Source organism: Perognathus longimembris, chromosome 5, assembly GCF_023159225.1.
Source record: "Perognathus longimembris pacificus isolate PPM17 chromosome 5, ASM2315922v1, whole genome shotgun sequence".
In the NCBI taxonomy this organism is placed as follows: Eukaryota; Metazoa; Chordata; class Mammalia; order Rodentia; family Heteromyidae; genus Perognathus; species Perognathus longimembris.
Window position 1 is genome coordinate 16095432 of NC_063165.1, and position 27679 is coordinate 16123110.

Below are 27679 nucleotides of genomic sequence, written 5' to 3' on the forward strand. Positions count from 1 at the left end.
TGCCTGGCTGCAGTATTCACATTATTATTCCTTTTAGCGTTAGTGTATCCAATGGCTTAAAACATTTCTACCTGAGCTTTTGCTTCGGGGACAAATTCTTATCAAGCAAATGCAGTCTGAGTGACTAGACAAAAGGAGAGAAAAACCTGAGAAAGACCTCAGAAGAGAAGCAGAGATTTAATATCATGCAACTAGCCTTAGGTTATCCTTTCTACTCTCTCTAGAATTCATTTATATTTTTATATTCCATCTATGGCCTAAAAATAATAATGTCTGTATATATATAAAATCCTTTTTCATATAGAATAAAGTTTTCTGAAGTCAGGAGAGCCCTTTGAAGGTATCTATCTTATAAGCATGGTAATCAGGGTTTGGGATAATTTCCAGAGGGATTACCATGTCAACAAGATAATACTATACATTCTTTCTATGTTATACTCATATTTTACTGATTTAGATAGTTAGGTAACTGGACAATAGCATTAGATAAATCTTCAGATCTTGCCATTTTCAAAATTTAGAAAATGGGCATTATAGCTGTAACCTTCACAGAATGCTTCTCAAAAATCTAATAACAATTCCCTTTTAAGGAATTAAAAATTGAAGCCAAAAGAACCTCAGTTGAATAATTACAGAATTTTACATATATATCTTCCCTTACATTTACTGGATGTCTATTAGTCTTTGATAATTTATTTCATCTAGAATAATCATAAAAAATCACTAATCACCATCCCTTCATGGTATATGTCAGTACTAGATGTGTGATGTCTTAAATCAACATGACGACATTTTAACAAAGGAACATCTTGAAGATATTACCCCATTTAGTCTCAAGTGCTGGAAAACAGATGTAAAACTAGAAATCACCACAAGACCAAAATCTCCTTAGACAAAAGTACAAGAAAATCTTGTATTTCACTAGGACAGGAGTTTTCTGACAATAGCACACACAAGAATCACCCAGGGCACTTGCTGAAACACAGGTTCCTAGACTCTGTCCCAGAGTTTCTGATTCTCGTGGCCTGACGCATTTAGGGAATGTTGAGTCAAATCATTGGTAAAGCTAATTCTGTAGCTTTATAAAAAGGCTTTATAGAAAATGAGCTTTATAGAAAACTACGTAGAAGAAGATTGAGCTTTTGACAAAAGTTCAATAGAATATGAATACTTAGAATGTGAGCAAACACATAAAAAAAGAGCATTGTCTAAAATAGAGATTGGAAATTGACTATAACCCACCAGGTTGCCCCCACAGTAACAAAGGATACTACTCAGTTTCAATTACAGGATACACACAGACACACAGACACACACACACACACACACACACACACACACACACACACACACACCATATATAGATGAGATATTAATAGATCTGAATTAAAATCTCCCAGTTGTTAAACAAATGGTCTTCCTATTGACCTATACTCCAGCCCTTTCTGTTTTAATTTTTCATATAAGGTCTCACACATTTGGCCAGTGCTGGCCTCAGATTGTAATCCTCTTATCTCTGCCTCTGCCTGTATTACAAATGTGTACCCAACATTGCCGAGTTTGATTTTTGAGATACCGTCTAACTAACTTTTTGGCCAACGATGGCCTCAAACCAGGAACCTCACATCATTATCTCCAAACTATCTGCGATTATTTCTAGTCTCAGACTTTCTGAATTCTTCTAAAGCCAAGATTTGTGTGATAACCACAAGCTGTACTATTGGTAAAGATCCAATGCCTTAAAACCTGTTTGAGGTACATTCTGTCTTCTATAAATGTGTGAGTCCTTAAGTATAGCAGGCTTGCTTTGGTAAATTCCTTCAAGATCTCAGTGAAAGGCTCCTGAAATTCTAGATCTCCTTCTGCCCATTTTCTCAGTTCTCTCTTTGGTGGATGAAGAGTACCAGACAAAACTCTTTGTTGAAGTGAAAGAAAGGAAAGTTGAGCACTGGTGGCTCACACCTGTAATCCAAGCTACTTAGGAGGCTGAGATCTGAAGATCATGGTTTGAAGTCAGTTCAGACAGGAAAGTCTGTGGGGCTTTTACCTCCAATTAATCACAGAAAAAGTCAATAGAGTTGTGGTTCAAGTGGTAAGCCTTGAGCTAAAGAAGCTAAAGGACAGTGCCCAGGCCCTGGCTTTGAGTTCAAGCCCCAGGATGGGCAAAAACAAAGAAGAAAAAAAAAGAAAGAGAAAGAAAGAAAGAGAAAGGAAAAAATGCAGGAAGGAAGGAAGGCAGGCAAGAAGGAAGGACAGAAAGAAGAAAAGAGGGAAGGAAGGAAGGAAGGAATGAGGAAGGAAAAGGAAGGAAGGAAGGAAGGAAGGAAGGAAGGAAGGAAGGAGTTGAAAATGCTCCTCCTTGTTCTTTTCTTCTTATTGATCATAGATCATTGAGTTTTCCATAGAACGTGTCTATACATAACAAAGTATCTGTGTTGGCACTAACATTGCCCATACTTTACTAATAGGTGTAATCATTGGGTCTTCTTTTGGAAAGGCAATGCGTGGGTGCTGCAAAAGATAAGAACTTCGTAATTGTCCCCATCTGAGTTTAAGGAAGATGGAGTAATTACGAGAAACCTACAATCAGGAGTCAGATTTGAGAATGTGGATATAGCAGGGGTTTTTGCATAGGGAATTTCATATTTTAATCAGTAGGAAATGCCTTCTTCATCCCATTATTCTCATTGATTGACACTTTCAGCTATAGAGGGTATATTCCTCTCTAAGGAAATACAGTTTCTGCCTTATAAAATTAGAGTTTGGTGGCTGGGAATATGGCCTAGTGGCCAAGAGTGCTTGCCTCGTATACATGAAGCCCTGGGTTCAATTCCTCAGCACCACACATATAGAAAAGGCCAGAAGTGGCACTGTGGCTCAAGTTGGCAGAGTGTTAACCTTGAGCAAAAAGAAGCCAGGGACAGTGCTCAGGCCCTGAGTCCAAGCCCCAGGACTAGCAAAAAAAAATTAGAGTTTGGAATTAAACTGAAATTGAATGAAATATCAAGAAATAAGCAACTTTTTGAAAGATAAGCCAAAATATATAGTTCTTAGGGGACATATACTTTTGAAATATAAATCTACTCAATAGGAGTTATCTATTATACTACTGGAAACTATTGAACATCATAAAAAAAGTCAAATGTTAAAACCTTCAAATATACAATGATAAATAAGTATATATATATGTAATCTGTACTGTTTTCTCAGTGGCAAAACATTTGAAAATTGGTACTAAATTGGCTATCTGCTTGTATGGAATTTCATATTTTCTTTCTGTGTCCACAGCATGACAAAACTAAAACAACACAGCTTGTGAGTTTTTAACTGTGTTTTTATTTAAAAAACTTATATATCTCCCTCCACCGCAGGAGTGGAAACTCATCAATGCCTATATTCTCTACCAGAAGTGGACCATTCGTAAAATTAAGCAAAGCACCTAATAGCAGTTTAATACTTATACCCAGGTGAGTCATAAAACTCTGTTCTTAGACTAGGTGTGGATATGTAGAATTTAAAGATTTTCCTTTGTTCATATTTTATAGGACTATAAGAATTACAAAAACAAAAGAGAAAATATAGAACTATTCAACTGAATTCTATGACAGTTCAATTAAATTACTCCATACAACTCAACAACAACAAAAAAAGACCAACTAATACTGATGTCACTATTATAATTAAGGCAGAGATAATTTGTAGGTTCTAATTTCTGTGAAAATTGTGTTTTTTAAATACCCTTGCATTCTTGGTTTTAATAAAAATAAGTAAAAGAAAAAGATGTCAGCAAAAAATAAATCTTTAATCTATGAAAATTTAATGACTCACAATTCCTATTTTTAATACTATTGTGAGGCTTTTAAAAGGCTGAATTCTCTACTTGCCACCCAAATAATCGGTCTGACCTCAAATATTTAGAAATGTTACACAATAGCTATCAGTACTAAAGTTTCTTTTTTACACCTTTGGACGTCTTCAGTAGGAGTCTAGAAATCACTCGAAATCCAATTTAGTATTATATTATCAATATTGTGTTTTAAACATTGTACTAGATAAGGAAAATGAAGTACTATTGAATATTTTGTTGAATTTCTATCATGCGACAGACACTGTGTAAGAATATTCTAGTATTACTTTGAAGTCCATGGAAAGTTCCATGATTTAGATAATACTGCTTCACCACATATATGAGGAAAGGAAAGCCTGAGTCTCATCAATCGTTTGTACAACTTCCCAAAGCTTAGGGCAAAGTAAAGATTTTAACCCAAGTCTAACTCTACCCAAAGCATTCTATTTCTCTACTATAACATGCTCCCCTTTATTTCCTCAATGGAGTAGTTCACTCTAAATGGTAATTCTTTAAAGAAAATAAAGTTGTATGACTTTTCCAACAACACTAAATGCCAGAGTAACCAATCCATTTATATCGCACTTTTCCTTCCTTGACCAAGAAAAAGACACAAAACCATGCTGTTTCCATTCTTGTGTACAGGGATAGTTAAGAGAAACTGGATTCAGATTTGTGAATGTGGATATACTAGGACATACTCTGACTACAAAATCAATTGTAAGGACAGTAATTTCATTTCTTATTTTATTTCTCCCCAACTCCCATAAATAAACCTTAGCAAAATAAGATTCAATCCTCAGTCAGCCTAGAGAGCAAATGTCATACTTCTCTGTATTCCTGAGTCACTGAATGTATGGCATTGTGTATGATACACTGTGAAAGTGTTATCTTGTGTTGAACTTTCTAGTTACTAATAGTTATCTATTTTCGAGCTTCATACAAAAGTAAATATTGTTTAGTCCTTCTGAGAATATTAAAACATTTTAAAGATGAACCATTTTGAATATAGATTTTCATTGATGAATATTGTAAATGCAGAGTTTCTATAAAACTTGAAAAAGGCTGGGAAGCATCAAGAAATGGCTTTTTACTCAATCACAAGTGAATATCAGAAGTGAAATTAATTTACACTCCGATGAGATACTATCGATACATATGATATATGTATGCTTATGTCTATATATATATATACATGTGTGCTTGTGGGCAACAAAATGCAAATGCATGTTTTTATATGCCTGTTGAAATCACTCTCTAGCCTAAAGAGAATACCAGGTAAAATGGATGCATGTGATTTCAAATACTTTGTCATTCATGTTCATTCTGTAATTTCTTATGTTACACTGATCTCTAGTGGTTAGATTGTATAACACATTATGAAATTTTTTTTCCTCTTTTTTTCCTTCAAAATAGAATGGGTAGTTTTGAAAATAAATAGTTTTCACATTTTTAATAAATAACGAGTCCTTCAGTCATTTATTTTATAATTGCTATTTTCATGTCTGCTTCCATTGACAGTGAGACTTGGGATTTATTCATCATTCATCATTCCCAGAATGAAGCACATAGCCTCATACCTAGTGTTCCTTAGAAAATATTTTGCCAGTGGGAATATCAAGGTGTTTTCTGGACAGTGTATTTTCCTGTTACACTTTCCACTGTTTCAGATACAGGGAGACAGTCTAAAAGTATTCAATGGAAATTCCAGAAATAGGCAATTCATAACTATTAAATGAGGTCCCAATCAGAACAGACACCCAGACCCCATTTTATCCCTTTCAAGAGTGAGTTGCTGCTTTGTGCCCCATATTCACACTGAATGCATTACCTCCTCGTCTTTCATTTGGTGCTATTTACTACAATATTCCAATGATTGTTATCATGCCTTATTTCACTTAATAAATGCAGTTTTTCAGTGCTTCTGTTTGTGAAGAGCAAGAAAGTCACAGTAAGCAAAGATAAAAATGCTGTTAGGTGCTAAGAGCTGTTAATGAAGTTTTCTATTTATAAAATTATTAAGACAAAAACAATGTCTTATTTTTCACTGGTACAATCCAACCTGAAAAAAAATGGCCACAATGTGCAATAGGTATTTTATTGCAACAAAAATAGCACTAAATGTAGGGTCGATATGGTGTGTAGTTTTCAGGCATAAACTAAGAAACTCAAAACCTATTTCCCATTAAGCAGAACCTACGAGATCAGAGAATAAGGAAATGCAAGCAAAATAGTAAATATACCAACATATCTGTCACTGACCAAATGTTAATTATGTATAAGGCAAAATAATAATTTCATTATAAGTACTAGTTTTAATCCTCATAAAATTCTAATACATTATGTACTAGTACCTCTATCTTGTGGATTAGGAAACTGAGTTTTAAGGATATTGTGGAGCTTATCCTAAACTAAAGGAAAAGTAAGTGGTAGGAAGAATGTAAAATCATTGATACTTGTTATGAAAATCTGGCGTTTTCTTCTGCTTTGTATTTCATGTGTTGTCATATATCAGATAGATATTTTGATATATAGCATTAAAGTACATTTAAGTAAAGAAAAATAATATAACCCACACTATACATTACATTAAATATCAAGTGCACAAATTTTAACTTGTAATTGTTCTTCTTTTATAGTCAACAGTGTTTCCAACATTCTTTGATTCACTTGCAATGTAACTATAAATGTAAGTAAAACTTTTGATCACCTTCCCTTTAATCCTCCAATATAAAATTCTATATAGAGATTTTTGCCACCTGAACTTTTTTTAACCATCATTCAACTCTCATGACCCAAAGAAATACCCTCTGAGTAAAACAGATACTCTTTCTTCAATTATATTAATAGCATGTGGTAAAAAGATGGTGGCTCCAGAAGTCAGCCCAAAAGTGGTTGGAGGAAGCGATGCGGAAGCCGGGGCCTGGCCCTGGCTCGCTGCCCTGTATTACAGAGGCCAGATGCTGTGTGGGGCATCTCTTGTAAGCAGAGAATGGCTGGTGTCTGCTGCACACTGTGTGTATGGGTAAGCATGGGGTCGTGGGTCTTTTCTCAATCACGATTACCAGTGAAGACACTGCTTTTGCCTTTCTCACTTCTCAGCCGCATACCTGATCAGGAAAATAGTTCCACATTCTCCATTGTAAAATTTCAATAATTCCCCCCTAAAGTCACAGATAAAAATTAATTCCATAAAAAAGTATTCTTTGTTTATCACATATATCAAGTCATGTATCAAGTGTCACATATATCAAGTCATGTATCAATTATCCTATATTCCAAGTCTTCTACCTCACAACATTTGAAATTTCTACCAAATCACAAAGTACATACTGTTGTTGTTTTGGTTTTTCTGCTTTTGGGGGGAAGTGATCTAACTGTAAGACCCTGAGTTGGCCTAAGACTTTTGATGTAGCCTAGACTGGCTTGGTACTCACGATCTTCGTACATAGGTTTCCCCTAAGGCTGAAATTTCAGAGCATTTTTAAGGTCGTGAGTTTAATATTTATCACATGAATTATGCTTGTTATCATTTTTTATTGATGACAAAATTTCAATACCAAAATGTGTGCACAAGAAGCCTCCATGTTAGCAATTGTATGCATTCTAGAACCTTAAGAACATTTTTTGTGAATCAAAATACTTGACATCTCAGGTTAGACCCGTTAAATAAAATTTAAAGTGTAGAACTAATTACCATATCATTGTTTGTTTGAATAACAAAATAGAGCCAAATGTATACAGAAGTCTAAGACTTATTTCTCCAGTCTTCACCTAGCACTATAGGAAGGAATAGGAAAAATGAAGAAGAGCAAAGTAAATGGAAAAAGAAAGTATTCTGGGCTCAGAAATATGATCAGTCTCTCCTTTCATATGACATACAAATACTCCAATATTTCTCAGTCATTCCAAGAAATAGAAGCTTCCTCATTAGGTGTTAATGAGTCTAAGGAGGACTTATTTCCTGCCTCTAACTTAGTAGGTGAGGTCCTAGAGAAATTTGCGTGTGAAGTTTAGCTTTGCTTCTAAGCATAAAGCCAGAAGCCAATGTCTAAGGACCTGTGTGTACTCCGACATAGGGAGACAGCTGTAGTTAACAAGTGAAAAGATCTGAACTTTTCCAACTAACATAGACAATGAAAGTTACTGTACATGTAAAGACAAATAATTGCTAAACCAAGAAGAGAAGATAGGTAAATACGAGAATGAGCATCAAAGGGTTGAATTCACACCTAAATACTTGTGAAAACAGAATGAGAATTAATCCAAAACCCAAAACCTAGGAATCTGGAGAGACAGCATGCATGGTCAGATGTCAAGTTGGTCAATAGATTGCTCAATGAACTATGCAAGGTTTCATTCCAGGATAACATTCTCTGATATTAGGTTGCTCGGTGACTGAATTACAGTCTCTCATAATGGGCATCCTCTTGACTTTGCTGCCTCCTGAAAAGTATCTGATATCTGTGTAAGGAATACCTACATAAGGCCATCTTCTCCTTTCCTGCTTAACTATGACTCTATTTCTTATCAACACGTATCCTCAGCATTGAGCAAGTCACTGATGGGTAACAATGGTATCATTTCTGTTTTATAAATAAAATATATTCCTAGCTACAGCGTTAGTCTTTTCTATTGTACATATGTAGGCATTAGTAAATTAGATTAATCTCAAACTTGGTAAATTCTTTGATGTTTGATGTTCTTCCAGAACATCTGCTTTCTAAATGCCAGCCATGCTTGTAGCAATAGTCATGACATCCTTTAATTATCTGCCTACAGATGTACTTTTTATAAGTCAGTGATATTAATATCAGATCTTTCTAAACCACAAATGTATGAAGTAAATAGAAGGCAGTGTCATCTAATAAAAACAAATGTCCAATCATATAACACATAAAATGTCTTCAAATAGCTTCAGTTCAAACACAAGTGAACAAAGGTAAGATGTACTAAAATTATGATGATTTCAAAATTATCCTTACATTGCACTTGATGATCCTTAACTACTCAATGGAGTTATTATTTTTCTCTATTTACCAAGTGTTTTTGTGCATTGACTTCATGTCTGAAGCAAAGCAAAATAATTCTGATAAAATTTTTACACACTTTGATTTTAAAATGTTTTAACTAGTATTCTAGTACTGTTATTTTTCACATGAAAGCTTCATTTGCTGTTTAGTAACAACTTTAATTTCCTGATAAAAAGATCAGTCAATCCTTTTATGACATGCACAATACATGTGGTTTCTCTTCATGACAAACATATTCTAGAGTTTTAACTAGCAGATGATGAACTTGTCCCTCTCCTATCTCAGATCTTGGTGTCTGAAATCACCATTGCTCCTTAAGAGCTGTGATTCTAGATGATATAAAATATTTCTATTATTTTCTAGGGGCTGGGAATATGGCCTAGTGGCAAGAGTGCTTGCCTTGTATACATTGAGGCCCTGGGTTCGATTCCTCAGCACCACATATACAGAAAATGGCCAGAAGTGGTGCTGTGGCCCAAGTGGCAGAGTGCTAGCCTTGAGCAAAAAAGAAGCCCAGGGACAGTGCTCAGGCCCTGAGTTCACCACCTAGGACTGGCCAAAAAATAAATAAATAAATAAATAAATAAATATTTCTATTATTTTCTTTAATCCCCGGCTTGCCCCTTTAAAAATTTAAAAGGAGAATTTGGGAAATTATTGGGCAAATTTCCTGTGACTTCAAGTGCAAAAGTGATGTTGAGCCAAAGGGAAAGATTTTGATTCCATAAACATAACTGAGTTCACATGTGATTACAGACTAGGCAATTTAGTATCTGAGTTTAGAGCTCTGTAGAGGGGCCACAGGGATCTATTCTCTATAGGATGATTATCCAAACAAAACTAAAATGCTGCTAATATACCTTTGGATTATGAATGATACAATATTATGAATATGGTATAATATGAATAAGTATGAAATAAAATGTTGTTCCCATTCCCCAAGTATTGTTCAATAAATATACGGCAGATTTATTTTCTGAACTTTTTGTATTGATGCACAACCACTGATATAAAAATGGTAAGATGAGTAGAATGCAGATTAAATATATAGTCTTACAGGTGGTATATCTGAGGTACAGTGAGAAATTCATACTGCTAATTCATAGTACTAAAATAAGCACTAAAATAAGCTAATGCATCTAATAACATTCTAGAAAATAACTTTTTAAGCAGTTCAACACAAATTATAAAATAGGCTTACATAACTGATACTACACTAACAGTTATAATTTGGGATTCTTCTGAATGCCTCACACATTGGAAGATAAGTAAAACATTTGCTTATTATTTAAAGCTTCTCTGAAATATAAACATCCTGAGTGCAATGTCATTTCTCTGTTTGCTATCGATCTAGTCTTATAGCTTTAAGGAATTTTGATAAAGAAGATAATCTCCTTCTGCTTATAGTAATACTATAATACTATTCTCAGATGATAGTACATTTTTTTCAGATAAAAAGATGAGCAGCTGAGGATAGAACTCAGTAGTAGAGCCTTTGGCTCTACTGTAGTATTAGAGCCCTTTGCTCTTGGGTTTGATCCTTAGCACTGTCCTCCAAAGTATCCTTGTAAATGATAGACTTTTATAATCTATGTCTTTCTGATAGGTTTTTAATCAATGTACAACATTGGTTCTCTCCTGTGGGTTTTCTTTATTTACTATAATGTATATTCTTTCAGACAAAATGTAAATTTACTGAGTGTCTTTTCTTCATCAAAAAATGATATCCTTGAAGGAATTTTTTTCCAGTTCCTGTTTTTGGTAATTGATAAAACTGAGATTTTCCTGTGTCCAGTAACCCCATGGTGATTAAATAATACCAATTCTGAAGATGGAAATAAAGATCGTGAATTTAAATATTTTTTTCTTCAGTGGCTCATAAATCTGAGAAACATTGTCTATAACTTTTGTGTTCTCCACTTATGTCTGCTCAGAAAAGACTAAAGAATGACAAACGGCAATAATACAATAATGTGAGAGTGTGAAGGGTACAGTGGAGGTCCACGGAACACAGAAAGCTATGCTCAATACTTGGAGGAGAAATGTGGACTGTGCACGTTGAAGTGATTTTTTCCTAACAATGTACTGCTTAAACAGATATTGAAGCACTAAACACATAAAAGAGATGTGATTTTCTAAGCAACATCATAACAATTTTTAAAAATCATTAAGAATGTGTCAAATTAACCTTGTAAATCATACGTAATTAGGCCAGTAGCTTGAAACATTTGTACTTCAACTTCACAGTTCATGATTTGTGTATTGTATTCTACTCAAGACTTTAAAATAATGTGAAGCATTGTGATTTCTTCACTCTATGTTACCTGCAGGCTTTCTTGTAACAGTAATTATAATGATTAAATCTCAGATTAAATAGAGTACTGACAAATTACTTAAGAATTTATTTATTCCTTATTTATTCCTATTTTGAATTGTCATAGTTCAACAATGTTTTAAATCTTTAGCAAATACACCACCCATGCCCATCTAAACTATATTATAGATTTTCAAGTGTACAAAAACCTTTAACCAGAAATTTCATTTTTCTTAATAATATGTATTATATAATAATATGTGTATATGTAGACATATATACACTCTCTTAACTCAAAGCACAACCTATATAAAGTTTTTATACCCCTTGAACCAATGTTGGCTAATATTATTGAGAGAAAAAATTTATTTACATAAATAATTTCTGTGCAGACAATACAAATATATATCAACGTGATACATGAGTTATATCATTATAAATTAATAAAATGAAGGGCAAAGTAAGGAACACATGAGGTAGTCATTTTAAGATTAGTTTACTGAAAAATCCAAGCAAATTTTGAATTAAATGTTGAATTAAAACACGCGTCTTTTGAAATGGTGTAAGTATACATTATCAGTCTTCACAGTCAGGTAAACAAGTGAAATGAGGAAGGTTGAGTTTTAGAAAATAAAATGAGTATGTGATAGGCAGAGAAGGAAATTCAGAGATAGGACAAGGAAAAGATTTCCCTTTATCCAAGGAAAGACCAGGAGGGCGTCGAGTGCCCCGGAACAGGAAGGGCAGAGTTTAATCAAGCTATCTACAATTAGCAGTGTGCCAAGTGTGCCTGAAATACTGAGATCCTTTCTCCTAGAAGTGGGTATAGAAAGAAGAAGCAAACAGGCCTTCTGCTGTACTCATAGCATCTGGCGCACCTCCGAGGCTGCCAGCAACCATTGGGAGCAGAGTTGCCATGCCCTACCTGAGCCCAGATAGCCAAGACCCGAAGTGGTGCTCCCTTCTTTTTATCACTTCCTCAATTTCCTCTTTTCAGTTCTCAGTTCCTCCCAGGGAACCCTGCCTAGAACTTTGCTGAGAACCCCTAGGATCCCACTCACCCTCTCAGTCTTTTCACTTCTTCCCACTGAACCCTGCCCCAAGCTGCATGGGCCCCAGATCTGGCCCAAGTGCAGTCTCAGAAGTCAGTCTTTTGCTCCTGTCTACCCACGTATTAAGGCAATCAGTCCCTATGCAGTATGCAGCTAGTGGGTGTTCACTGAGTTTATTCATTCATGGGTTTAACAGATAACGGTTGTGTGACCAAATATCCAATAAAGGGAAATAAAACAAGGCAATGCATTACTAGATAAAGAGATGGAAAGTAACTTCATATATTTGTAGGTGACAAAAAATTAAGCATTCTAAATACCACATTAAACTAGACATCTACAACTGCTACAGTACTTCTCCCTATACTTGCAGACACTGGATATTTATTTCATTGTGGATATGATTTAATTTGCTTAATTCCAGCTTTTCACTGGCAATTCCTTGGCATGAAGCTATTGCAGGTCAATAGCACATTTGGGAGTCCTTGCTCACATTCAAATTATAATTTACTGCCCAATTAATCTGTCTACAACACCTGTATTATCCTTTCCCAGTACATTTTCTATAGGCCAACACTCCATAAGGAAATTATTCAAGTAAGTACCATGATAGGGTTAACTACTTACTTTAGCTCTTATGTAAATTCAGTGACCCTCTATATGGAAAAATGCCCCAGACCTTACTTTCAGTATCATTTCAACTGCTTTAAATAGAGATTTTCAAACCACATTGTATATTACTATAAATTTAGTGTCTTAACTAGAAAATATTTTCACAATTGTTTGGTGTTCCAGTCAAGAGACATTAAATCACAGGGGAAGAAGAAGAGAAAGCAGGTATCTGTACTATTTGAAATTATTCCAGGTGGTTCTGAGATAAAGCCAGAGTAGAGAATCACATATTAAAACTATAGATCAAGAGCTAGATGACTTAGTAGATATTTTAGTGATTATCATTAATTAAGGCTTTTTCTACATTATGATGGGAAAGGTTAAATTTTGACCATATGTAAATCCAGAGAAATTGATCTCAACATTCTGAGTATAATATCCTATAAATTTCAAAAAGTCAGAATATCTTGCCACAAGATATCATTGAGGAGGTAAGTACGTTTACCATGATTTGAACTTTACACAATGTAAATGTGTGTTAAAACAGAACTTGGTATTCCATCAGTTTGTCCAATGCTGTCAGTTAAAAATAATCCATGAGGAATTCTTTGTAGATATATAAGAATATTATAGAATGGGCAAGCAGAGTTTTAAATTTTTTTATATAAAATGACCAGATAACTAGCTGTTTTGACTGTAGAGTTCCTCATCCTTCCTTATTTACCATCTGCAGGAGAAATGTAGACCCATCTAAGTGGACAGCAGTACTAGGCCTGCATATGAAATCAAATCTGACTTCTCCACATATAGTAACCCGGTTAATAGATCAAATTGTTATAAACCCTAATTACAATAAACGGACAAAGAACAACGATATTGCCATGATGCATCTTGAATTTAAAGTGAATTACACAGGTAAAATAAAATGATTTTTATCATCTTATCTGAATAAATGGCTCCAAAAGAAGATTGTAAAATTATCAGTATGAGCTCATTAGCACTTCATAAAACTGGATGATTTGTTATAGAAATCTTTGTCACTACTTATATGGAATTGATGTATATAGAACATTAAATTCCTTTTATGGAAGTATTGAAATCCCAAATTCTGGAGAGGACTTGTAGGAAAAAAGTCTTAGAGCTCTCTGTATGAGGACAAAGAAAGATGTGATAATATTACACATGTCCTCTCTACAGCACAAAATAGAAATGTGAGTCTGCCTACCCAGAAGGACATGGTAAGACATAAGCTGAGAGAAGACTTGAAAGAAAAAGCAAGCATTAAGTGAACCCTGAGGGAGAGTTTATAACACCAACAGAACTGTCAAAGTATGACTTCCTTGAAATTCTTGGAAAATGTGCAAGAATTCACTTGAGAAAGTCAACTTTGTCCTGAAAGGTTCTGCTCAATTCTAGTCTTTACTCTGAAATGTTTTCCAGTGCTCAGTTTGAAGAAAGTGCTGCCATCTTTGTGTTTGCCTGGGGTTGCTGTGTACATATATTGCAGAATTTTTCAAAGCAGACTATTGCTTTGATCACTAGTATAGCATAGTCTTTGAGGATACACACTGTAACCTAATTTTTGTGGCTTCTGTAGGTTTTATGGAGCTTACTGAATTGGAAGCCACTCATAAATTCATTGATATACAGGGCCTTTGAGGTCAATAGGCAATGTCAATGCCACTGTACATGACCTTATGTAAGATAGGTGTTTTTTTTTTTAAATAATTGAAGACAAATTTTAAGAATTCCCACATTTAACACTGAAGAGTTCACAAAATTGACTCTACTTCCAATTGAGTATCACAATTTAAAACTCTAATGTAAGTGACTAGCTCTTGACTCAAGACCCTTTACATCACAAAAGGGTGATTAGAGGACATAATGTATAGGATTAATAAAGGATACCACTGGCACCCAAAAATTGTCAAGGAATGATTTCTCTAAAATATCATTCTTTCTTGATATCTATAAGGTGTTTGTACAAGGATAAAACCAAAGTCTACCTTTGTAGAGTAAATATTGAAGTGATTGAATTTTTAAGTATGTTAAAATGCATATGTGTGTATAATTGTTTTTGTTCATTTGTCTTGATTGTTTTTCAGATTATATACAACCTATTTGCTTACCAGAAGAAAATCAAGTTTTTCATCCAGAAAGGAATTGTTCTATTGCTGGCTGGGGAAGGATTGTTCATCAAGGTAAATGATCAGATTTGAAATAAGGAAAAATGCATGCCGGTAGAACATATGATATTGTATATCCTGGGAATCTATTTTTTAAAACATTTTGGCAACTTTTATACTCTAACAATTTTGCCACATTTCCTAAAACCTTTTCCAGGAGTAGATGAATATATTTATTTTATAAATATATCTAGATAACACAGGCAATATTATATACTTTTTTTTTTTTTTTTTTGCCAGTCCTGGGGCTTGGACTCAGGGCCTGAGCACTGTCCCTGGCTTCCTTTTGCTCAAGGCTAGCGCTCTGCCACTTGAGCCACAGCGCCACTTCTGGCCATTTTCTGTATATGTGGTGCTGGGGAATTGAACCCAGGGCTTCATGTATATGAGGCAAGCTCTCTTGCCACTAGGCCATATCCCCAGCCCCAGGCAATATTATATAAAACTATAATTTTGGGGAAAAACTCACGTACCCCCAAACTCAATATTTAATTGTAGGTACATGTGAGCATTCTTATAAATAGAAAAGATGTATCTATTGAAAAGAACCTAGTTGAAAATGATAAAATTAATTTTATAATGTACATGATTAAGTCTTATCGAAAGAAGAAAATTGTATCACTGCAGTAGTAATGAATGATCAAAAAGACAACAAATAAAAATTTCTGGTGAAGTTAAAGAGAAAAGAACATGCTTCCATATTTTTTGTTGGAGTGTAAATTAATACAGCCATTGTAGGTTTCACCATGGAAGATAGCTCCAAATAAATTTAAAAAATAGAACTATCATGCACTTTAGCAATCACACTACAATTTCTATGTCCAAAGGAAATGGAATCAGTATTTCCAAGAGACTTCTGTCACAAGTGTCAGGAAACAGAAACAAAGTTGGTTGTCTATCATTGATTAATAGACAAGAAAAAATGTGATATATGTTCACAATGGATCACTATTCAGCTGAGAACACACCACCATTTTGTCTTTTGAGACAACACAGTTTCAACTGGAAAGCCCTTGTTAAGGGTAACTTATCAGACATAGAAAAACAAGAAAACAGAAAAATGATCCCACTTTCATGTGGACTCTGGAGAAGTTGAACTTGTAAAGACTGGGAAAAGAGGGTGATGACTAGATGCAAGGGAGAGTAGCAAGTGTGGGAAGCTCTATCAATACATTTTAAGCTATCACTCCATCAAAACAAGATGCTCTGGTGTGTGTTAGTGCCTAGTAGGGTACTTATGGACAATTATTTTCTGTGCATTATATTTTCAAAAGCTATGCAAAATCATTTTACAAGCTTTTATCATAAAGTAAGCTTTGCTTAAACCGATTTAACATTACACAGCTCACCAAAAGATGACACGGTGACATGGTTTTCCAATAATATATAACTATCGATATTCATGGTCTTATTTAATGAATTTTTAATGTATTCCAGTACTTCGTAGGCTTTAAATAAAATCTCGATGCTCATTGGCTAATAATGAGCATCTAAATAGAATTGTTAACAAGAATTTCCATCTAGGAAAGATGCCAAGCAAAGAGGAATGCTACCCTGTTTGGTATAAACCCTACTTCTGTCCCCAAAACAAAAGATGACCATAATACTTAAGAGTCTGGAGATGTAGGGTCTGAGAATAAAAGGACTATTGAAAAACACCCTAATTTCATAAGAGAGAGCAGGAAGTTCTGAGTCAGATGCTTGCTTGATGATCCCAACAAAGATTCTGCTCAGAAATCACATTAGATTGCTCAAAATACTTTCATGTCAGTTCTCCCTAAAATATATTAAAGTCAAACACTGTATATTTGAAACATGTCATGATTTATTAAATTGGAAATCTCGAGTACAAAGTGACTTCTAAGTAGATATATTTTCTTCCAGGCTTCAAACTAAAAGACAGTTTATAGGCACAACGTAGATTCCACAAAAACAAATTATGCACTAACAAGATTTGAATCTCTATTCCATAGGGGAAAAATTGAGATGAGTAAACTTAGCTCGCATTCACTTATTGTTAGTCAGAAACATGTTTAATTGACTTAAGAAAGTCTCCAATAAAGGATTGGAGCCAGAAACAAAAGTTATTTCTGAGACCAAATTGATTTAGAAGTAAGTGGCTACATTATACTTCTTGGATAATTGTAATTTTCATAAACATTCTGAACTTTGCCTTATAATTTCCACATACCTAATTTGACCATTTAGCTAAGAAATCCAGGGCAATCTATTCTATAAAGAGACATGAGGTGATATTTGTTGTTTAAATTAAGGCTATCCATACATACAAGATAACTTCAAGAAATTTTTTATGAATTTTTTAATTTTTATATATGCATCCTGTGTACATCTGTTGTTCATTTTCTCAGTTATCCTCAGGACAACTCATCTTAACAAATGAATACTAAAACTAAGAGTGTTGCTTATATTTTCTGATAGCAAGACATCTTAATATCTATTCAAAACACTCGTTGACAAGGAACAAAAAACTGCTTTGCTTTTTACAATAAAACTCATGTCCAACAACCTATCATCATAGAACAGATGACAGGACAGTGAGGTTCAAAGTTTTCTCTTCCATTTCAATCTGCCCAATTCATTTTCTTAATGTCTCTTATCAAACTTTGAATGTTATCTGTGGTGTTCTGCTCAAATCACAGGCAGTAGTCATTTGTGCAATGCTCTTCACAACCCAATTGCACTCTCATGATCCTAACTTTAAACCAGTCGTGATAGACTGTTTACAACAGGTGCTTTTGGTTGTTGGGTTTCTCTTTTGTCTGAGAAACAGTTGCTACACATTTATCTACACACCAAGTCATATATATGCTGCAGTCATTCCACCTAAATCACACACACACATACACACACACACACACACACTTCTTCTCTCTCTCTTTGTGTGCATGCACATTTTTAGTGTATCAGTGAGCCATAAATTAAAGACATGATCTTGTACATTTCTGTGGCACTACATCTTAACTTTCTACTTCTCTTGAGGAAGCAAGTCTAATAGGCTGATTATTAAAAAGTGCTTATGCTTTACCTGGCACCTGTTTGTTTCATATCCTTCTTGGGATTAATAGTTTTGTAAACAGATTCATACTTCCTTAGATGAGTCACTTGAAAAGGAGAATGTAAATACACTGTGATAATAAAGACTTCTTTTCTCTTCACCTGCATGTGAATGCACACTGATTACCCCTGGACCAGAGCACAGTTCATAGGAGCTTGTTCCTCCATGTAGTGCGCACCTGCTCACTCACATAGCACCACAATGAAGTTGAATGACTTACACTAGAGGGAGAAAGGGGAGGGGGAGGAGGGAAAGAGAGGAAGGAGGGGAGGGGAGGGGCTCCTCAGGTGCCAAATGAAAGCCCTTCTGGATTTCTGAGTCAGGGTTAATTTCCATGAGTGAAACTCTTTGTGGAGGTGGGCTTTATTTCCATGAGCGATACTGTAACTGTTTAAAATTCTTGAAAATACCTAAAGACTACCCTAGTCCCATCAACCATTCTGACTAGCCCTTGGGAAAGAAAGACATGCATGACAGCCCTTCATTTGGTGAAATCCACAGATGGGTTTGATTGATTATGTGCTTGAGAGTTTAAGGTTAGTAGTTAGTTCCATTTTTCTATCCACACAGTGCTCAATCATGAGAGGAAAATGTTGGAATAAATAAGACTGATGGTGCTTCATTCAAGACAGCACACTGATCACTTTTCACTGGCTGTCTGCCTCATCCATTTTGAGCAGGTCCAACTCCAGACATATTGCAAGAAGCTAACGTTCCTCTTCTATCAAATGAGAAATGCCAGCAACAGATGCCAGAATATAACATTACGGAAAATATGATATGCGCAGGCTACGAAGAAGGAGGAGTAGATTCGTGTCAGGTGAATATGTAAAAAATAGCTCCCTTGCATTTTCAGACAGCATTACAATTTAATTGTTTCACTTGAGTAATGGAATCATCCGTGAACTCCAACTCTTCTTTAAAAAATTTTTTGACCTATTTTCATAGTACTCCTCAGTGGAAAAAACCAAGTTTTACAATGAAGAAGTAGAAATATGATATTTCAAGAGGAAGTATGATAACTAAGTGTGTGAATGGTAAGGTAAAATGAAGAGTGATGGATCTGGTTTGAGCCTGATTTTGCAACTTAGTTGAGAGATTTTGTTTTCACATTTGTATTTTCCTTTAAGTGTTGTTGTTTTTGTTTTTGTGCTGATCCTGAGGCTTGAACTTAGGTCCTGGGTACTGTCCCTGAGCTTTTGTGCCCAAGGCTAGTGCTCTACCACTTTAAGCCACAATGGCCACTTCCTTGATTTCAAATTTCTAATATTTTTTGACCCTATATCAATTTAAAACAAACCAAACAAGTCTGAGAGCTAATTTGATCTGCAAGCCCCCAAACTGTCAATCCTAAATTGAAAGTATGATCCACATGTCAAATGACTTGAAATCATTTCTAGATAAAAACCAATCTGAATAGCGTGATGAGAGCCAGTTTTTTTAATGATCAAGTGAGTATAGCTTAGTATAACTCTGAGAAAGTATAAAATTTCTTTACTGGAATATTCTTATTAATTTTTATATTTTATTTTAGAGCTATAACGAAAGGGGCTCACTACAGTAGGAATGCCCACATCACACCACATTGAAGTGCCAGTGTTCTTTGACCTGAGTAATCATCACCCCAAACAGCATTTTACCTCCCAGAAATAATGGAGCCAACTGTGAGCTCCATGAAAGAAACATATTCTGTGTTGAGACTTTTTTTTGGCATGTTTTAAGAACAAAATTACATATGTGAGATTCATTTTTTTCATCTGGATCATTTTACTTAACATGATGGCTCTCTAATTCTGTCCACAATCCTGTGAATGATTTACCTTTCTTTTTACATTGCCCTTTTGTTGATGGTTACCTTGACTGATTTCTTATAAAAAGTCTTGCTGTAGACATGAGTGGTCAGATCTCTTGATATTCTGACAATTTATATTCCCGCAGTGCCAGTTTCTTGGCTTTCCTGATAAGAAAGTCTTTCAGTGGGAATAACTAAGTTTGGGCAAGTAATTTCGAGTTTATGGAGAGGCATACATGAGGTAACACATGTAAGGCAACAAGTAAATACACTCCAATATTAATTTTTATCATGATGCTCAGTAAAAAGATTTTCTGTAATGCCTTCTGTGTTTGAAAATTAATAAAAATTAATGCACCAACATCTCCTTCATTAGATTAACTTGAAAGCATTACAGATCAAATGAATCAGTCATACATGGGAAAACAGAAATATGTATCTTGAGAAAATGGTCTCACTGTGTTTAAGGGTAACAACTTGTTTCATATATAGTTAGATATTGAAATGTATAGACAAATATATATATACATGTATATATTTAAGACTTCGTAGCAAATACTTCTATAAATAAATCTCTGTATTTGCCTTTAGTTAACTCAATATTTTAAATTTTGTTAAAATTTCAGATTACTGGGCTGGGGATATAGCCTAGTGGCAAGAGTGCCTGCCTCGGATACACGAGGCCCTAGGTTCGATTCCCCAGCACCACATATACAGAAAACGGCCAGAAGCGGCACTGTGGCTCAAGTGGCAGAGTGCTAGCCTTGAGCGGGAAGAAGCCAGGGACAGTGCTCAGGCCCTGAGTCCAGGGCCCAGGACTGGCAAAAAAAAAAAATCAGATTACTTTTATTCTACTTAGTAAAAACTGGCAAATTCAAGACAAATCAAATGCCTTTCTGCATGCTTAGAATTTACCACTTTAATTTTTTTTTTTTTTTTTTTTTTTTTTTTTTTGGCCAGTCCTGGGCCTTGGACTCAGGGCCTGAACTGTCCCTGGCTTCTTCCCGCTCAAGGCTAGCACTCTGCCACTTGAGCCATAGCGCCGCTTCTGGCCGTTTTCTGTATATGTGGTGCTGGGGAATCGAACCTAGGGCCTCGTGTATCCGAGGCAGGCACTCTTGCCACTAGGCTATATCCCCAGCCCCACCACTTTAATTTTTGTTAATGGGTATTATGTAGAATATACCTCACACACTAAGCACAAAATGTGTTGGCTAATGTCACTGATATCAGTGTTACATTCAGCCAATAACTCATTCCACATCTCCAGAATCTCAGCTGGCTCTACTTTCTATAGAAACTAAATAGGTTATTCACTAGTAAAAATGTCTCACACAACAAAATATGTTGTATAAAACAATATATTATAATTGAGAAATCAATACTCTATCCTGTCATGTGATTTCTTGGTTCAAGAAATAGTAACTAGGGCTGGGGATATAGCCTAGTGGCAAGAGTGCCTGCCTTGGTATACCCGAGGCCCTAGGTTCGATTCCCCAGCACCACATATACAGAAAACGGCCAGAAGCGGCGCTGTGGCTCAAGTGGCAGAGTGCTAGCCTTGAGCGGGAAGAAGCCAGGGACAGTGCTCAGGCCCTGAGTCCAAGGCCCAGGACTGGCAAAAAAAAAAAAAAAAAAAAAAAAAAATAGTAACTAATTTAATTATAACTCATTTAACAAGATTAATGGGAAATGATTAAGCAATAATTCATTATTTAAAGCTGTGAAGCTGTTTTACTGGTGCTCTTGTTGAAAGTGTTGTTAGAGGCATTGTATTATTATTCTTAGATGCATTATAACTATTATTTTAGTTTAGTTTTTATCAGTCATGGGTCTTGAACTAAGGGTGTTGTCCCTCAGCCTTGTTTTGTTTTCCAGTTTTCTTGTCGTTAATTGAATATAAGAGTCTCACAGACATTCCTGCCTAGTCTGGCTTTGAACCATGATCCTCAAAACTCAGTCTCATGAGTAGCTAAGATTATAGGTGTCAGTCACCAGTACCCAGCCAGGCATTATTTGTTACTATAGTTTTGTTCTTATTATTAAGGTGTTTTAGAGCGGTCATAATTTCACAAATCAGATAATGAGTATATTTCTTTTTTGGACACGGTCAACTTTATTGTCAACATTTGGACTGCTGGGTCTTCATAATTAAATAAATAAAGGCCAGCTGCCTTACCTAAGGTTCACAGTGTTGAGGCAATTGTGTGAACCTCTTCTCTTTATATGACTAAGTGACGGATATTCTTCTAATGATTCAAAATTGGTTCTTTACCAAAGGATGGCTTTATCAAAGGATGGTTTCCAGGCTAGCAGATGGATTAGCATCACTTGAGAACTTGTTGGAAATACAGACCCCTATCTCCCCCCTGCTAAGTCCTAATCTCTGCGAAGTATGCTTTATTATACCATTCTGGAGATTGTGATACACAGAGAACATTAGTCACTGGCCTTTACATTTTTACTCTAACAAGACAGAGATTTCTTTATCAATATAGCATATATTTTAGTTGATGTTCCATGTATGGGGCATTCATTCATATTTTTAAGTAGATGCTCATCTCTGAAATAGTAGGAGTATTTTCATTGAAAAAAACTAGAAAGTAAGTAAAGGTAATTACGTAATTACAATGGAATCTTGTGGCAAGATTTAAAGAGCTGATGTAGAAAAACAGAGTTAGGTCTCTCAGCAGAGAAGCAATCATTTTTTTTTTTGCTCACGGTCCTTGAGTGACTGTAACTGCTCCAGTATGTACTGAGTAAATTAAAATCCTTGTACATATAATCAAAATGTCTGGATCAATATAACAATGGGTCTTATCTATTAATTAAAAGTAAATTAGCTTTGAAAACAAGAGCCCAGAGCCATAAAAGTTTACTTTAAATAATTTCTAAATAATATACACTGTATGTGTAGACATATATGTGTATATATATATATATATTTCCATAAACATAAACACCCGTGTGCAAACTACTAAGGACTTAGGATACAAAAATATAAGTCACAATCCCTCCCTTTGAACAGCTTGTGTGCATTTTTTGCCCCTAGAATATAGGAAGGTTGTAGTTACCGATGAGATTTATGTTCCTCTATAAACCACATTTTTCCTTTAAAAATATGACTGAGATATGATAAAGAATGAGGCAAGGGGCTGGGGATATGGCCTAGTGACAAGAGTGTCTGCCTCATATACATGAGGCCCTGGGTTCGATTCCCTAGCACCACATATACAGAAAATGGCCAGAAGTGGCGCTGTGGCTCAAGTGGCAGAGTGATACCAGCCTTGAGCAAAAAGAAGCCAGGGACAGTGCTCAGGCCCTGAATCCAAGCCCCAGGACTGGCCAAAAAAAAACAAAACAAAACAAAACAAAAAAGAATGAGGCAAAATGTCTCTCAGGATATTTCCTAAGCTAAAGTTGAAATATTCTCTAACATCCGTGATTCCAAACACAGTGTATATTATTTCCTAATATATGAAAAATTTATATTGCCTATTCAGGAGGGTGATCATAATTCAAGGTCAGTAGAGAAAAAAATTAGAGATCTCAACTCAACAAATAAACTGGGAATAGTGATCTGTAGTTATAATCCCAGCTAGTAAGGAGATACACATAGGAGAATTGTGGTCTAAGATTAGCTCTAGATGAAAGTATGAGAGTCTACTGAAAAATACCTAAAAATTTGGCCACATGGCTCAAGTGGTACAGTGCTTGCTTTGCAGGTGCAAGGTCATACAGGTTAAACTGCAATGATGCAAATAACTATAAAAAGTATTTGCTTGATTAATATGGAAGAAATATTTGCCAATTTTACATGATTAAATAATGACACTATTTACATGAACTTATTACATTATCACTATGTGCAAATACAATCTATTTAACTCTACTATGATAAGCTATAACTAACCTTTATGCAAAGTAAAACCATTTATCCATCAGAAGAAGTCTTAGACCACATAGTTTCATCACTAAAATTCAGGCCAATGATTTGCTTAGTTTCATTGAAATGTTAAGGTTTTCAAATCTAATTGTTGCCAAAAATTCAGTGCTACAATGACTCAAGTCAACCTCATCCATGGGTTCTTAAATAAAACCATCATGCTGATAATTTTGCCTTTTCTTTGAAGTCCTTCGTAATACTTCCAGCATATCTTCTTTAACAGAATGGTTATCTTATATTTTATGTATGATGTGTTTCATTTTGTGCTTGAGAAAACTTCTTACTACCCAAATACTATCATGAAGATGAAGTGCAACAAAAATTACAAATTGTATCTGTCACTGATTTGCTCTGTGTCCTACTTATGAGTTACCAATTATGGTGTAGAGAAATGGTGAGAATATAATATAATATATACACAGATGTATATAATGATGTTCATATCTCTGTTTAAACATTGACCCATTAACTTAGAGCCATCCTTCTTATTTATATCTTTGACTAGCCATTCAAAACATTCTTTTTATAACTCTTAGGGAGATTCAGGAGGACCTTTAATGTGCCAAGATGACAACAGCTGGGTCCTTGTTGGTGTGACATCATTTGGGTACCAGTGTGCCAGGCCTCATCGCCCAGGGGTTTACGTCCGGGTCCCAAGGTTCACCGAATGGATACGGGACTTTCTACACTAAGCACATCCTAAACCAAATGTGAGGTTGGACAGGTTTTGCTATTTCTCTCTAAGGAGCATGGAAACTGAGAGTTTTCTAGGATATAAAGTAATAAAAACATTTATTCTTACCAAAGTCACTGAAATATTGGAATAGAGGGTGTAGGGAGATAAAACAGAAGTATAAATTTGGTCTTTTAAAAGTAACTTTACACTTTGATTTCATTCTGAACTGTCTTTCACAGATATCATTGTTTCCTTTGTTGGAAATCATTATGTTTTTCCTTTTTTTTTTTTTTTTACTATTTTCTGTTGTTTAGAGAGATACTGCGTTAAGACATACACCAAATAATTAAGAAATGTAGAATCAAAGTAGAAAAAGTTGTGAAATTAACTGTCACTTAAAGTATGCAATTGTTTGAAATAAAGTGCTATTAGTTGTGTGGATTCTGTTTAGCTTTCGGTTTTACAAATCTCAATTGTTTTCTTACCTTTGTAGCACAGTGCATTGCCATTTCAGTGTAAGAAAAACTTAATATTTTTATTGCTCAAAAACATATTTATTATAAGGTCATATCACAGATCATTGTAAGCAAATCAGTTTGTCCATTCCTCTTTAATAAAGCTAAGCAACACACACACACACACACACACACACACAGGTTTGTATTTCATATTAACATCTAAATAAAGAATAATTTAAAGGTATGGCCTTTCTGTAAAGATCCCGACTACCTCCCTGATTCACATTTCCCACTTACTCCAAGTTAGTATTTTTTAGTCTCAAAATACACACAGATATTTCAAAAGAAAAGTTCAGTCATTAAGCATGTTTTTATTTGCTCTTTTATATATTAGACTGGTTATTTCTAAAATGTGAAATACTTATTTAGCCCCAGACAGATTTCCACTAGAGCCCAAACATGTGTAACAAATGAATTTGCTTCACTCCTTTAATCTCTTGGACTATTTCCAGAATAACTGCCAACTTCAATTCTGCTTGTGAATCCCTATCTGTTGATTTGTTTGTGGAAACAAAAATTCATATAAACTAAATACAACACACATGCATGTGTGTGTTCTGTCTCTCTCTATCTCTGTCTCTCTGTCTGCCTGTCTGTTTCTCTCTCTCTCTCTCTCTCTCTCTCTCTCTCTCTCTCTCTCTCTCACACACACACACACACACACACACACACACACACAGGAGCTAATACGGCAGTAGAGTAAGGTTTAGTGTAGTTGAAAGAAGGTACAACCAGTATGAGTTGCCTATGGGAGAAAGGAGGCCTGAGCTAGTCCTCAAAGTAATGATCACTGTTTGTGCACAGAAGTGGGGCATTAAAGACAACCACTCATGTGGCAGATATTCTGAAAGTTCAAGGGCAAGGGTTACTACAGAATCCTGTATTGTGATATGAAAAGATTCCCATTGGAAACAGTCAGAGAAAGGAGAAAACCTCATGTAAAGAAGGGATCATTTGTACCAGAAAAGATATTCATACTTGTGTAATAATAGATAAGTAAATAAATACATAAATAAAAGGCCTTCCACCATCCTTTGGCTGCTCCTGCCTTGCAGCTGTTATAGTCCTGGGTGGTACAGAGAAAATAAACAACTTAGTCTTCCTTCCATCTGGCCCTGACAAAAAGAAGAAATGCAAGGCAAAAGCTGGTGGGCAAGGAGATATCCAGCAGCTGATCTCTTCTGCTGGAAAGCTGAGCAACCATGGAAAGAAGGAGGTGGCGTCTAAGGCAAAGTTAAGATTATAATATCGCTGCCCATTTTCTGGGTCTTAAGCTCTCATGCCCAACAATGACTGTCTCTTTTGCCTCTTAATTTTGACAACCCATTTCAGTTAATTGCCTCTACGGAAGCACTTCATTTCATGACTGAGGATTGACAGACAAGAGATTAAATTGCCATGTTTACTCAATAACCACAACATCAGTGCTCACCACAGTTAAACAGTGATATTTCCATCACCATGTCATACTGCAGCCTATCAATGTGCTGTTTTTGTACGAGACTTAGACAACATCAGGAACCATTCTTCAGAAACAAGAACTCTTTATTTGGTTAAAAGGAGCACAGAGACATTTGAAGACCAAATAGTTACAACTCTCTCTTGTGAAGGACAAATCTGAAGCATCAAAGAATCTAGATTTGGCAGACAGGAGCCACAGTTTACTCCCACAAACAAACCCTCATCCATCGATGAATATTCCATAATTGATGACCTCCAACCATGTTATATCTATTCATGTAGGTTATAGTTCTTTTCTCATGTTAAAATGTCATTGTGCTGTGCTTAGATCCACACTGATGGAAACCATTCACCTGGTCTCTCCTGTAAGAAGTTGGCTAAATTCAGGTAGGGAAACCCTGGAAAAAATCCAAGTATCCATATTCATTGACAATCCCAAACAGCCATCTTTGTTTGGTTGGAGTGGGAAGGACCACAATAAGTCTACAACCCTCAGAGAATGACCTGTAGTTAGCTATATAGGCAACATGTGAAGACGGAACAATTTATACTGCATATGCCACACTTTGTTCAAGATTGAACGACTGTCTATTACAGCTAGTAATAAAGTTCTTTTATTAAAAAATTGATTTGATTTTTAAACTAAAAATCATAGTAAGGCACATGTCTTGCACAATTGAAATTAGACAGTTCTTGCCTCTAAGTAAAACATTTCAGGAGATTTACACCACAGTAGATGAAATAGCTTCCTATTTCTGAACAAATTTCCTAAACATTGTCCTACCAAAAGCAGAAAAAGTGAGAGAAGTTGAACCATTTGTAGAAAAGAAAAAAGTTTCTTATGGTAATATATCTGTGTGCATATGAATTCAGTTGACAGTAGTGATTGTATTTCTTTAATCAAAACAGCATGTATTGAAAAATGAAATGTCATAAAAATAAATATTAGAAGAGTCCATTTTTATGAAACACTTATGCAAAGGTAAAATACTTCTGCACACTGTAAATTTCAATATAATTCACATTACATTAATGACATAATTTATTAAAAGTGAAAGCAATTAAAACAACTGCTTCCAACACACATACTTCGGATGTGTTGACAGCAATTTTGTCTGCATGGTCCATTCCATTCACTTGACATTTGGGTGCAACCTCTAGCAAAA

At 35.2% G+C, this 27679-nt stretch overlaps 1 protein-coding gene across 1 annotated transcript in view; it reads left to right on the forward strand.

Annotated features, from left to right (window-relative positions):
* Tmprss15 (transmembrane serine protease 15) overlaps positions 1-24550 on the forward strand; it is a 95994-nt gene extending 71444 nt beyond the window's left edge. The window contains exons 20-26 of the mRNA XM_048345942.1: positions 3372-3467; positions 6487-6536; positions 6698-6872; positions 13592-13773; positions 14964-15059; positions 18801-18940; positions 24395-24550. Of these exons, the coding sequence (XP_048201899.1) occupies positions 3372-3467; positions 6487-6536; positions 6698-6872; positions 13592-13773; positions 14964-15059; positions 18801-18940; positions 24395-24550 (895 nt within the window). The remainder of the gene's footprint in view (positions 1-3371; positions 3468-6486; positions 6537-6697; positions 6873-13591; positions 13774-14963; positions 15060-18800; positions 18941-24394) is intronic.
* Positions 24551-27679: the final 3129 nt, after the last annotated feature.